The sequence below is a fragment of the Pristis pectinata genome, chromosome 13, assembly GCF_009764475.1.
Source record: "Pristis pectinata isolate sPriPec2 chromosome 13, sPriPec2.1.pri, whole genome shotgun sequence".
Taxonomy (NCBI): Eukaryota; Metazoa; Chordata; class Chondrichthyes; order Rhinopristiformes; family Pristidae; genus Pristis; species Pristis pectinata.
The window spans coordinates 29,436,569-29,451,513 of record NC_067417.1 but is presented as its reverse complement, the minus strand read 5'-3'; the positions used below and the strand labels follow the sequence as shown (position 1 = coordinate 29,451,513).

The 14,945-nt window shown below is 43.1% G+C and overlaps 1 protein-coding gene across 1 annotated transcript in view; it reads left to right on the top strand.

Moving 5' to 3' along the window:
* itfg1 (integrin alpha FG-GAP repeat containing 1) overlaps nt 1-14,945 on the top strand; it is a 157,996-nt gene that overhangs the window by 90,393 nt on the left and 52,658 nt on the right. Inside the window, exon 13 of the mRNA XM_052028085.1 lies at nt 14,801-14,844. Within this exon, the coding sequence (XP_051884045.1) occupies nt 14,801-14,844 (44 nt within the window). The remainder of the gene's footprint in view (nt 1-14,800; nt 14,845-14,945) is intronic.

Below are 14,945 nucleotides of genomic sequence, written 5' to 3'. Positions count from 1 at the left end.
AGACTATTCAGAATACTCTGGGTGCAGACTCGACAAAACTTTGTACAGTATCCGTGAGACCTCCTTCTTGTCATATCCCAAGTAGTTGTAATAAAGTCCAACATGCTAATTTCTTTCAGAATTGCTTAATGGACTTGCATATTAATTTTTCCCAGTTGTTTTTATTATACTATTTATTCACTTTTAAGATGTGGTGTTACTGGTAAGGCCAGTAGTTATTTCCCACCCTAATTGCCCTTTTAGAATTACACCACCTTGAACTGCTGCTCTCCTGGGGAAGATGCCCACACGATACTGTCGAGATGGGAATTCCGGGACTTAGACCTAGGGACAATGAAGAATATATTTCCAAGTGAAGGTGTACAATTCTGAGAGGAATATACAGGTGATGTGTTTCCATGCACCTGCTGCCCTTGACTTTCTTGGTGGTGGAGGTCACAGGCTTAAATGGTTGTGTTGGGTAGTGTAAGCATGTAACTGCATTGCATTTAACAGGTGTACACACTGCAGCCACAGTGTTAAGGTGGAGAGGCAATCAAGTGGTCTGTTTTATCCCCAACAATATTGAATATTGAGTGTTGTTGGAATTGCACTCATCTAGGCAAGTGCAAAGGATTTCATCACACTCTTAACTTGTGCCTGAAAGATGGTGGTAAAGCTTTGGGGTGTCAGAAGATGCATCACTCACTGCAGAATATCCAACCTCAATGTGTTCTTGCAGTCACATGTATCTGTTTCTGTTGAGTTCTGGACAAATATGATCATCCCCAACCCTACTCAAGTCGTGCATCAGGACCACACAGAAGCTCTGCATAGACAACAAAAGAAGCATACCTCCTGACAAACTACTTACTTACCCACCCTCTCCATCCGACTCATCTTTCCCATCTATGGAAGAACCTGTGGTTACAACATTGGCATCAACAGTCACCTCAGAACCCCCCTATTCTCAACCCAGGGGGCTGCCTGGGAAGTCCTTTATTGCTTCACCATTTTTAGGTTTGCCTGGTGCTGTTCCCAGCATGCACTTCTGCACCCATCATTGAACTAGTGTTGATTGTAACATTAGAGTAAGGAATATACTACACCATTATACATTATACATTATTTAGATTACTCCCACTTCCCAGCTCTCAGTCCCTAGCCACGTAGGTTTTGGCTGTTCAGATGTTAAATATCTGTGGAATGTCCTTTCAGATTTTTACTTCCAAATTCATCTTTCCTCAACTCTTTTCTAATTCTCGTAATTTTAGTCCTCTGCCAAGAAAAATGGGCTCATCCTGTTCAGCCCATCTACATCTTTGTCCAAATCATTTATATATATACATATCACAAACAACAGAGGTCCCAGCATTGATCCCTGTGGAACACCACAGGTCATAGACCTCCAGTCGGAATAACACCCATCCAGCACAGCCCTATGTCTTCTATGGCTGAGCCAATTTTGAAGTTACCATGGATCCCACGCATCCTAATCTTCTGGATCAGCCTACCATGACGGACCTCATCAAATGCCTTAGTAAAATCCATATAGACAACATCCACTGCCCTATACTCATCAATCATCTTCGTTACCTACTTAACCAAGTTGGTAAGACATGACCTGACCCACTGAAAGCCCTGCTGACTATCCCTACTGAGGTAATGCTTTTTCAAATGCTCATGAATCCTATTCCTAAGAATCCTCTCCAGTAGCTTCCCTACCACTGAAGTGAGGCTCACTAGCCTATAATTTCTTGGATTATTGCTACTGTCCTCCTTGAACAAAGGAATAACATTGGCCACTCTCCAGCCCTCTGGGGCCTTTGCCTGTGCCAGAGAGGATACAAAAATCTATGTCAGGGCCCCAGCAATCTCTTCTCTTGCCTCTCTTGATAACCAGGGATAGATCCCATCAGGCCCTGGAGACATCCACCTTAATGTTCTTCAATAGACCCAACACCATCTCCTTTTTTATCTCAACGTGTTCAAGATTATTAGCATACCCCACACTGATCTCACTATACTGTATGTCCTTCTCCTTGGTGAGTACCAATGCAAAGTACTCATTTGGTACCTGGTCCACATCCTCTGGCTCCAGGCATTAATTCCCTCCTTTATCCTTGAGTTGTCCTATTCTTTCCCAAGCTACCCTCCTGCTTTTAACGTATGTATAAAATGCCTTTGGATTTTCATTAATCCTACTTGTCCTGGACATTTCATGGCCCTTTTTGGTCCTCCTAATACCCTGCTTGAGTTCTTTCCTACTTTCTTTATATTCCTTTAGGGCCTTGTCTGATTTCCTTATTAGTAATGCAACCCCTCCACCTCTTTTACTTCCCTCTCTATCACGTTTGAAACATCGAAACCCTGGAATGTTGAGCTGCCAATCCTGTCCCTCTCTCAACCAAGACTCTGTAATAGCCACATCATCATAGTTCCATGCAATGATCCAGGCTCTAAGTTGATCTACCTTACCCATAATAACCCTTGAATTGAAATAAACACACTTCAGCCCACTAGTCTCACTATGTTTATTTAACCTAATGATCCATGTCCCTGAAGCCCACCAGCCCCTTAACCACTCATTTAACTGTACGATATTCATATTTCTTGCCTTGCTAGCATTTGGCATGGGGAGTAATCCTGAGATTACCTGCCTGGAGGTTCTGCTTTTTAACTTTCCACCTAATTCCCCAAATTCTGTTTTCAGGACCATATCTCTCTTCCTGCCTATGACATTAATACCAATATGAACCAAGACTTCTGGCTGTTCACCCTCCCATTTTGGAATGTCCTGTGCCCGCTCAGAAACTTCCTGGACCCTTGCACCAGCCGTGGTACCATTGATCTAGCCACTGCTATTATTTTCCCCTGAGAGGCTATCACCACCCACCCCCACCGCCACCCCCCACCCCCCCCCCCCCCCCCCGCAACAGTATCCAAAACTGTAGATGTGCTTGAGATGGGAACAGCCACAGGAGACTCCTGCACTGCATGTCTGCCCCTGCTGCCCAATCTACCTAACTGAACCTTTGGTGTGAACATTTCCCTAAAACCTGTAACATTTTCTGCCTCTTGTGTATGTTCCTTAGAGAGTCCCCTTTGAAGGCAAGTGGGAATGTGAGTAGTGTCAAGGGTAAAAGAGGCTTCCAGGGGATATGAATAAGCTGAATAAATGGGTAACAATATGGCAGATGGAGTACAGCGTGGAAAAATTAGGTTATCCACCAGTAGAGAAAAGAGAAATACTTGTTTTTTCGAATAGTGAAATATTGATATTCAAAGGGACATGGGTGTCTTTGTACAGATCACTGAAAGCTAATACACATGCAAAAGCAATATGAAAGCTAAATGGTACATTGCCCTTTATTTCCAGAGGATTTGAGAACAATTATATAGGACAATGGTGAGCCCACCTCATCGGTGTGTACAATTTTCATCTCTTCAGCTAAAGAAGAATGCACTTGCTATAGGGGAAGTGCAGCAATGTTTTACTAGAATTGTTTCTGGGATTCCAGTTCTGTTATATAAGAGAGATTGTCTAGGCTATGCTTCTATTCTCCAATGTTTAGAAGAATAAAAGGTGACCTCTTTAGACCATATAAAATTCTTAGAGGGCTCAATAGTGTAGATACACATAGGATATTACCTCTGCCTGAGGAGTATAGAACTAGAGGGTTACAGTCTCAAAATAAAAATTTTAACATGTATTTTTTTCACTCAGTAGGTGGTGAATCATTGGAATCCTTTATCCCTGAGGGCTGTGGAGTCTCAATCATTGATCATTAATGCTCAATCGTTAAAACAGAGATCAATGCATTTCTGCACATTAAAGGAATCTAAAGATGGTGCTGAGAAATAGTGTTTGAGATAGATCAGACGTGATCTAGTTGAATGGCAGAGTTAGCTCAAGGGACTGAACAGCCTACTCCTGTTATTTCTTTTGTTCTAATGAGTTACTGGAGTCAAAAAAAAGCTTGATTTAATATATGCAGTTTCACCTCCAGAATCACTGAAACATCTTGACCTAATAGTTGCATTTGCTAGCAGTTTAGCTGCCTTATTAGAATCCGTTTGGATCAAGCTAAGAAACAGCAAAGGTCAGAAAATATTGATATGTGTTGTTTTTAATGGTTGTAATATTGGGCAAGGAGATTAGACAAGCACATAATAGAGTAATACTGTGAACATGGGAAATTAGTCTACTGTAGTGACTTACCGTCTGAGCAAGCGAACCGGCTTGGCGGTCGGGTCGTGCGTCGTCGGAGCGGCGAGGCCCAGGATGGCGTTGGGCCTTCGTCTTCCCCGAGCGATGGGGAGAACCCGTGCGCGGGAAAAGTTTGATGATGTAGCGCATATGCCATTTCCGTTTTCAGTGGGCGGGAACCGTTCCTCTTAAAAGGCCCGCGCAAGGTGGGGAAATAAATCAGTTTTTGTTCTGCAGACTGGTGAAAGACACTAGCAAGACTAGTGTCTTGCTTTCACAACGCGGTAGCAGCCACTACATTGGTGACCCCGACGGTCCAAATGGATCTTGGACCTGCACAATGGACGACGACGCAGCAGCCAACACAGTGGCACTCAAGCTGCCCACCTTTTGGACGCTTCAGCCCAGCGTCTGGTTCGACCAGGCTGAAGCACAATTCCAACTACAGCAGATCACCTCTGACTCCACAAAGTACTACCACGTGGTCAGCTGTCTGGACCAGGAGACAGCCGCCCAGATTGGAGACTTCATCCAGTCTTCTCCGGAGGAGGATAAGTACCCAGCTTTCAAAGACCTTCTTATTCAGACCTTCGGCCTCTCCCGTCGCGAGCGCACCACCCGCCTGCTTCATCTCGACAGCCTGGGAGACAGATCCCCATCGGCCCTAATGAACGAGATGCTGGCCTTGGCTGAGGGACACAAGCCTTGCCTAATGCTCAAACAGGCCTTCCTCGAACAACTACCTGATGACATTCACCTGCTGTTGGCCGACGCCAATTTCAGCAACCCACGTGAGGTAGCTGCCCGGGCATATATCCTGTGGAAGGCCAAACGCGAGAGCGGATCGTCCGTCGGCCAAATTGCCAGGCCGCGAGCCCAACGCCTACCTAAACCAGTCCCAGCAACCGAGCGACCACACCCCAGAAACACAGACAACGACACTGGCGGCCAGCTGTGTTTCTACCATCAGAGGTGGGGCACAGAGGCCCATCGATGCCGCCCACCCTGCAAGTTTCAGGGAAACACCAGGGCCAGCCGCTGCTGATGGCTACGGCGGCTGGCCGCCAACACAGCCTCCTATTCATTCGGGACAAGCAGTCCGGGCATCGTTTCCTTGTCGATACTGGAGCAGAGGTCAGTATTTTGCCCCCGACTGGCCGCGACACTCGTAACAGGCAACAAGGTCCTGTACTCAATGTCGCAAACGGCACAACGATACGGCCTTTCAGTACCCGTACAGTTCAATTACAATTCGGCGACAGCCGTTTTACCTGGAACTTTACCCTTGCCACCATCGCCCTCCCACTCCTGGGAGCCGATTTCCTTTGGGCCCACAGCCTGTTAGTCGACCTGCGAGGGAAGTGGCTAGTGCACTCCAGAACTTTCCAAACCTACCCCCTGGGAGAAGCCAGACTACCAGCCCCGCGCCTGGACTCCGTTTCCCTGTCTGGCAATGAGTTCACCAAGCTCCTAGCTGAGTTCCCATTGGTTTTGGCACCTCAGTTTACAAATTCGATGCCCAAACACGGGGTGCAGCACCACATCATTACCACAGGGCCACCCCTTCATGCCCGAGCACAATGACTACCTCCAGACAAGCTCCGCCTGACAAAGGAAGAGTTCCGCTGCATGGAGGAGCTGGGGATCGTTCGCAGGTCAGACAGCCCCTGGGCCTCCCCCCTGCACATGATCCCCAAAGCCACCGGCAGGTAGAGGCCCTGCGGCGACTACTGCAGGCTGAATGACGCCACCATCCCAGACCACTACCCTATCCCTCACATCCAGGACTTCGCGGCGAACGTACACGGGGCCCACATCTTCTCCAAGGTGGACCTCATCCAGGGATACCACCAAATCCCGGTCCACCCTGACGACGTCCCCAAAACTACGCTTATCACTCCGTTTGGCCTCTTCGAATGCCGTTCGGCCTTAAGAACGCCACGCAGACTTTCCAGCGGCTGATGGACGCGGTAGACCGAGACCTGGACTTCGTGTTCATTTACTTAGATGACATACTAATCATCAGCCGTGACCGCCAAGAACACCTTTCCCACCTCCGCCAACTGTACTCCCATCTCCATGATTTCGGCCTCACTATCAACCCAGCCAAGTGCCAATTCGGACTTGACTCTATCGATTTCCTCGGCCACAGAATCACCAGCGAAGGAGCAACAACACCCCTACCCGCCAAGGTAGACGCTATCCGCCATTTTGCCCATCCCAACACGGTCAAAGGCCTGCAGGAATTCCTGGGGATGGTCAACTTTTACCATCAGTTCATCCCTGCAGCAGCCCATATCATGCACCCTTTGTTCTCGCTGATGTCTGGCAAGGGCAAGGACATTGCCTGGAACGACGAGGCTGCAGCTGCCTTCGTTAAGGCCAAGGACGCCCTGGCAGACGCCGTGATGCTGGTACACCCTAGAACAGACGTCCCAACTGCCCTCACGGTGGACGCATCCAACACCGCGGTTGGTGGAGTACTGGAACAACTAATCATAGGCCGTTGGCAACCCTTGGCATTTTTCAGCAGGCACCTTAGACCACCCGAACTGAAATACAGCACTTTTGATTGGGAACTTCTAGCGCTGTACCTGGCGGTCCGACATTTCCGGTACTTTTTAGAAGGCAGGCCTTTCACCACTTTGACTGACCATAAGCCTTTGTCCTTCGCCTTCTCCAAGGTCTCTGATCCCTGGTCAGCTCGTCAGCAGCATCATTTGTCCTACATTTCCGAATTCACAACAGATATCCAACATGTCTCCGGAAAGGACAATGCCGTTGCTAACGCGCTTTCCAGACCCACCATCCACAGCCTGTCCTTGGGTGTCGACTACACGGCCCTGGCTGATGCACAGCAAGCCGATGATGAGCTGCCCAGCTACAGAACTGCAATCTCGGGTCTGCAGCTCCAAGATTTCTTAGTCAGTCCAGGTCAGCGGACCCTCCTTTGCGACATTGCAACAGGTCAACCCTGCCCTATAGTTCCTGCAGCCTGGCGGAAACGCGTTTTCAACTCGGTACACGGGTTGGCGCACCCGTCCATCAGATCAACTGTTTGACTGGTCACCAGCAAGTTCGTCTGGCATGGCCTGCGCAGACAGGTCAGTGAGTGGGCCAGGACTTGTCCGCACTGCTAGACATCAAAAATCCAACGACACACCAAGGTCCCGCCACAGCAGTTTGAGCCTACCCATAGGAGGTTCGACCACATCCACATCGACCTCGTTGGTCCTCTGCCAGTTTCAAGAGGAGCCCGGTACCTCCTCACCATTGTGGACCGGTTCACGAGGTGGCCAGAGGCAACCCCTCTATCCGACATCACGACTGGTTCTTGCACCCAGGTGCTGCTCACAATTTGGATCTCACGTTTTGGTGTTCCGGCCCACATCACTTCAGACAGGGGCACCCGGTTTACCTCCAGCCTCTGGTCTGCATTAGCGAACATGCTAGGGACGCAGCTGCACACCACCACGGCCTACCACCCTCAAACGGGTTGGTGGAACATTTCCACCGCCATCTAAAATCAGCCCTGATGGCCCGCCTGAAGGGTCCTAACTGGGTCGACGAACTGCCTTGGGTCCTGCTCGGCATACGCGCTGCCCCCAAGGAAGATCTCCACGCTTTGTCAGCTGAACTCGTGTATGGGGCACCCCTGGTCGTCCCAGGGGATTTCATACCCGCCCTTCGGGGCCAAGAGGAACAACCCACGGCAGTCCTGGAAAGACTGCATGAGAGGCTCGGCAGCTTGGCACCGATTCCCACTTTATGGCATGGTCAAGCCCATCCTGTGAGCCCAAGGAACTACAAGACTGTAAGTTCATTTTCGTTCGCAGGGGCACACCCCGGGCACCGTTGCAACGACCATACGAGGGGCCGTTCCGTGTCATCAGGAATAATGGTTCCACCTTTATTTTGGACATTGGGGGCAAGGAAGTGGTCTTCACAACAGACCGCCTCAAACTGGCCCATTTAGATCTACAACAACCGGTCGAGGTCCCAACACTGTGACGCAGAGGCCGACCTCCTAAGCAATGGCTAGCACAGCCCGTGAACCTTGGGGATCGTATCACCAGTTCTGGGGGTGGGGCGGGGTTTGTGTAGTGACTCACCGTCCGAGCAAGCGAACCGGCTTGGCGGTGGGGTCGCGCGTCGTCGGAGCAGCGAGGCCCAAGATGGCGTTGGGTCTTCGTCTTCCCTGAGCGACAGGGAGAACCCCCACGCTGGAAAAGTTTGATGACGTAGCACATACGTCATTTGTTTTCGGTGGGCGGGAACCGTTCCTCTTAAAAGGCCCGCGCAAGGCGGAAAAATAAATCAGTTTTTGTTCTGCAGACTAGTGAAAGATACTAGCAAGACTGGTGTCTTGCTTTCACATCATGGTAGCAGCTGCTACACTATATGTATAGACTAGACAAGTCAAATTAGCGGTAAAAGAGAGGACAAATTTATGGAATGTAGAAGAGATGGTTTTCTAGATAAGTGTGTTGAGGAATCATTGAGGAAAAAGGCTACTTTGGATCCCTTTGTGCAATGAGAAGACATTAACTGATAATCTTGCAGTAAAGGGGCTGTTAGGCAAGAGCAACCATAATACATAAAAACAGCTATAATTGTAAATAATTATTTACAACCCCTCTTCCATTCTTAATTTTTTTTATATCAATGCCTGAATCTGTTTAAGTAAAAAAAAATCTCAGTTTGGTGTTGTCCAGTAGAAATTACTGACTACCCACATCAGTAGCTCTGGTGATCTATTTTAGCCATATGGACTGATTTTGGTGGTGAAAAACTGAGACCAACACAAAACAAGATGTATGTATTTCAGATGTGTACAAGGAGCTAAATTGCATCGCTTGCATTTCACTAACATAACACATAATTACACTAACACATAATTATCCAAAAAAATGCATACTCTGCTTCTCATTTTACTGATTAACTCATCACAACTGTATGTGACATGAATATAATCATTCTCATATTTTATATTTCTCATATTTCCTTATAAGAAAGAGACTAGTTGACTCATTAAGTCTATGTCAGCTCTCAGAGTAATCCCATTTCTCCACTTATTTCATTGTAGCCTATTCTATCTTATTTTCCATTAACTCCACTCTCCCCTCCCCCCCCTCCCCCACCCCCACCCCTGATTCTCCTGCCACCTTCTTACATTAGGGGTAATTTACAATTAACACAGAAATTTACAGTTACACCCAGGAAAAGACACAGATTCAGATGGAGAATATGCAAACCACACACAACCCTGGAGGTCAGGATCGAATCCTTACCACCAGAGCTATGAGGCAGCAGCTAGTATCTGATAATATGTTGGACAGCACAGTCCTCTCACTGCTAAATACTAGCTGTATTTTCACTGGGTTAAAAAGGTCAGGCCTTAAGTCACATTATAAAGCCTTGAACATAAACTGTATTCTGTCTTTTGCACAAGACATTAGCACAGTATGAGATATCGACCACTGTGGATGTAAAAGATCTTGCAGCATGATTTTGAAGAACAGATTTCTATTCCTTGATGTCTTAGACAATATTTATCCTTCAACCAACATCAGAAAATAAAATAGATTATGATCAGTTTCCATTGTTGTTTGTGGAATTTTGCAAAGTACAAATTGTTTCCTGCATTTCATAATTTGCTAACTATAGACCATTCTGGGACATTCTGATCCACTTTGAGCACTATATAAATATATATGTCCCTTTCTTTTATCTCAAATGCGTTTCTGTATTCATGAAATAAATTAATTCAATATTTTACTGAATGTTTGAGTGACTAAGTTGCACTCAACTACTATCATCTCTATAAACTTGGTTCAATTTTTTACTTGCATCAGGCAAGCTTCACTGTAGATTATTGATCTTAATATTTCCAAATTTAATAGATACCATCTTTATTTATGAAGTTAGTTGTTTCTTTTGAATGGCAAAATGCCTTTGCCCATAGTCACAGATAACTTGTCTCTGTTCTACAGCTTCATCCCTTGATTAAGAAAATCTAAATTTGGAAGATGTAACTTTATGTTAAAGTATTAATTTTTTTCATATAATCATGTAGGAAGAGTATGATATGATTGTTAATTTTGTACAACAGATAGTAGTGGTATCTGCGCTAGAAGAGGTTGAGAGTTCAAATCTCATTGTGGTATGTTTTGAAAGTGAATTCAGTATAAGTTTGGAATTGCAACTGAAAATGAGATAGAAAGCTGTTAAATTGTCATAAGAATCTAAATAGCTCGTTAATGTCCTGTAATGTAGAACATCTATTCTTCATGATCTGCACATTATTCCATTCCCAAACCATTGCATTGACCCTTAATGCCCTTGGGACAACTCAGCATAAGCAATAAGCACTGCCATACAGAGTTGTCCACATCCTAAGAACAATGAATGTTCAACAACTAAATGATCAGAATATGTTTGAAATTATATACAGTGATGATTGTTGAACTAATGCAGTTTTTATCTTTATTGGAAATTGTTCAGCAATTTCAGTTGAATTCTGGTTCATTATCAGCACCTATATTAATGCTGAGCCATTACATTCATTTATTTCTTAATATCTTTTTACCATAGTTTGTACCATACAGTGACTACTCTTTTAAAACAAATACTCACCAAATTAGATTTGCTTCTGTTAAATTTGAAGAGTTGACCTTAAGTGGAGATTCAGTTAGGTTGTAGGTTTCCTGATGATTTCCTTGTAATGGCAATCAAAATTTCTGTATTATTTTCACAACTTGCCATGATCATTTGAATTTTTAATCTCAAGGCTACTATATGTTGTACAGAACAAAGGGATCTGGTTTAAGGTATTAGAAACTTCAAGAACTATTTTCTTTGTATGTTTCTGTAAACAATATGAGAATAATAAGTATCAAGATTTGCAAATGATACCAAATTAGGGTGGTGTGAATGGGTAGTAGTGGAGCACACTACAGTTTAAGAAAATAATGAATACAAGACATCAGAAAACTTGTAGAATTAACAATTTAGCAAAGGTAAGTATGAGGTGTGATATACTTTGAGAAAACTGGTAACACAACCTGAGAAAGTAAGAAGCTTGTGCTGTAGAATAAGTAAAGGGAGCCAGGAATAGACAAACGAATCATTATAACTGGCATTGCAAGTCAGCAAAGCAATTAAAATGCCAATAAAACTCAGGGATTTAATCCTTGGGCTATAGAAGTCAGAAGCAATAAAGATTAGTTGAACATGCAGGTGACTGTGGTAAGGCTGTTCTTCGAGTACTGAGGCCATTTCTGTTCATTGCAATAGAAGGAGCATAGATGTTCAGGAGAGGGTGCAAAAAGAAATTGCAAGTGCAATACCAGAAATGCAAGATCACAACTATTGGGATATATCTAATAGGTTGTCGTTTTATACTTTAGAAAAGAGAAGAATTAGACATCGCCTTATAGAACACTTAAAAATTATGGTAATGTTAGACAAGGTATATATGGAGAGAATGCAAAACAGAATGTCATAAATATAAGATTGTTACTGATAAATCCAAACCAAAAGTAAGGAAAATTTTCTGCTTTTGGTGATTGGAATGTGAAAATTGTCACATCAGGAAATGGTTGAGGCAAATTTCTTATGCGATTTCCTTTAGAAAGCAAATAAAACCCAAGAGAAAGATGTGAGGAAAGCCTGAAATAAGCTGGGCAGAATTAGAGGAGAGAATGTAGAGCATAAACACCACAATGGACTGGCTATGACAAATGTCCTTTTAAGTGCTTTACATTCTGTTTAAAATAAAAATACTGTTGAATTTATTTTGGACAGGCAATTATGATTAATCAAAATTATAGACTAGTAAAAGGCACTACCATTAGTGTTTATTCCTGACATAGATCTGACAAGGAGACCATTAGCCAAATATTTTGAACAGGTTACACTTGTTTTATTTCTTTCACACTTTTAGTTGGACTTCACAATGTGGCAGGCTTCATATAAGATTCAGTATGGTGTAATGTACAAATGCCAGCCCCTGGTTTATATTTGAATAGAGACACTGCAATTGGCTTCAATCACCATAGGTTAAGAAGGGTTAAATCATCTAGAACTTGTTCTATACATTCAACCATTGCAAGAAAGTGACTGTGTTGGAAAGGGCCATTGGAAGATAGAAGGCTGTTCAGCTCCATGAGTGCTCAGCTTTCTCCATCTCTGAGAAAAGGCCAAGTGAAAGTTAGAGGAATATCTCGTATTCCACTTGGGTAACTTATAACCCAATTGTATGAGCATTGAATTTTCCCATTTCAGGTAATCCACATCCCTCCTGTTCTTCTCCTTCAAACACTCATGTGTCAACCTAGTTTTCTTCTCCCTTCGTTCACCCTTCCCATCCACTTCCCCTCCCTCACCTGGCTCCATCTGCCACCATCCGCCTCCCCATCTGGTTCCACCTATCACCTACCAGCCTTGTCCCACCCCCTTCCATCACCTCATACTAGCAATCTGTCTTCTACCCTCTCAATCCTGATGCAGCGCCTGGATCCAAAAAAAAGACTTGTACCTTTTGCTTGACCCACTGAGTTTTTCCAGTGATCGTTTTTTTGATGCACATTCCAACATCCGCAGTCTCTTTAGCCTTTCATCTCCTTGAATCTATTATGCCAATGAGTGAGATTGCTGCTGACGTATAGCTTGGTTCCATTCATCTATTTTGGCTCTGTATCTTTTTATATTCCCAATACACAAAGAACTATCAGTCTCAGGTTTCAAATTATTAATTATGCTCGCACTTTTTCCTTTTTACTCTTCTACCACCTTTCAGGTAAGGAATTCTTCTTTTCTCCTGAATGACTAACTTCCATTCAGCCCTAAAAACCTGAAGCATATCATCCTATATAGCCTTCTTTGTTTCAGAAATGCAGCCTAGTTTCTGAAAACTTTCCTCATAATCTGTCCATCAGAGTTTTTCTAATATTCTGGTGAATCTGTGCTGCATTCCTTCCAAAGTCCTCTAGATGGTCTAGATAGAGTCTAAACAGGGCTTTGCATCACAGCTCTAACAAATTTTCCTTTTCTTTATATTCTATTCGTCTAGTTTATAAAGGTGAATATTTTTAAGACCTGTTACATTTTGCTAATCGATTTATAAGAAACCTTTAAATCATATTGCATCTTTGAACACAAGAACACAAGAAACTAGAAGCACACGGGCTACCTGGCCCCTCAAGACTTCCCAGTTATTCAATATCATCGTGGCTGATCTACCATGATCTGTGTTATGAACTACATGTTTAAATATCTGCAGTTGCATTGGACCTGGGGTGTTCACCCTCAAACTGTATCTGGGATTCTACCATGCTGTGGTCACTACTTTTTAGAGGATCCTTAACCGCAAGATTTCTATTAATTCTTCCTCATTACGCATGACCAAATCTAAAATAAGCCTATTCCCAGGTAGGTTATGTAATATACTGCTCTAAGAAGCAATCACTGACACACTCCACAAATTATTCTTCTACAATACCCCTGCCAGTTTGTCAAATCAATATGCAGATTGAAATCTCCTATGCTAAATTGCTGATCAAGATCTTAATCCTATCTTAAAAATTTTAAATTGAGCAGTAATTAACCTACTCAAGGTTTTTAGAAGTGACACTCTGGATATTTGAAAGAATTAATAGTATTTATATTATTTATAATATATATTTATAAATTTATAAATGTGTTTTTTTTAACTAATTGGTTAGTGACCTGCAATAATATTTCATTTTTGAAAATTTGTTTGTGTGGCAGAATATCAGCTTAATATTCAAAAAATTTGAGCATTCAGGATAAAATTGTATATAGTAAATCTGTGATTTTATTTCTATGGTAGTGTTGTGGGTTGTAGATAAAAATAATCTAAATTGAAACCAGAGAAATGAACATTGTCTGTTTAAGAAGCAAATTGCTTTTGAAGTTCAATGTGCTGTACTAGATAAGGGGCTATTCTTAACATTATAAATTATAGCATACTAGAGAACAGCCTCAACCTTGCATTAGCAAACTTTCAGTCATTAGAGCTAATAGTGCAAAATAGACTTCCTTTAGGCAATCATTAGTAATTTTCATTAATTTTCTCATTAACTGAGCTCGAGATTTAAAGAAATATTTTGGAATTGTTGAAGCCTTTTGCTGTCAAATGCAGAAAATATTTCAATTATTACATCCATACACATCTGTCTATCAAACCCTACTGGTGTTTTTGTCATTCTTTTACATCACAATTTCCATTGTTAGTGATTGAATTTCACCTACCTGCTAGTAGTGCAAGTGCAGAGCATGATTTTGGATTTCCAAATTCTTCGATCTCTACTACAGAGGAACTTTCACTCACAGCTAGCTACTTGCCAATTCACTTTGTTTCATTATTTAACACAATTAATTTAAAAATTGTGATTTCTGAACTAAAATTGTCAATCTAATGACTTTTGTGCAGCTTAATTGAAATCCATCCGGACCTCACTAGAATACATTAGTGCTTCATTCCCCATGTACAAAACCTTACTTGGTCAAAATTTATTTCTTCAAGTGATTTTTATCAATGTCATCTTTAAGACTTGTTTTTTATCAATTGTTTCATTTTGTCTTTAGTTCTCAGTGGATTGTGTTCCAGTGATTGTCCCCACAAAGTAACGGTAAGTAATGCTTTGTTACTATGTCTAAATAAAGCAGTGTTAATTTTAGTGTTGCTGCAAACTTTAAAAGATGGCGGTGAGTAGGAATAGTTTTTGAAAAA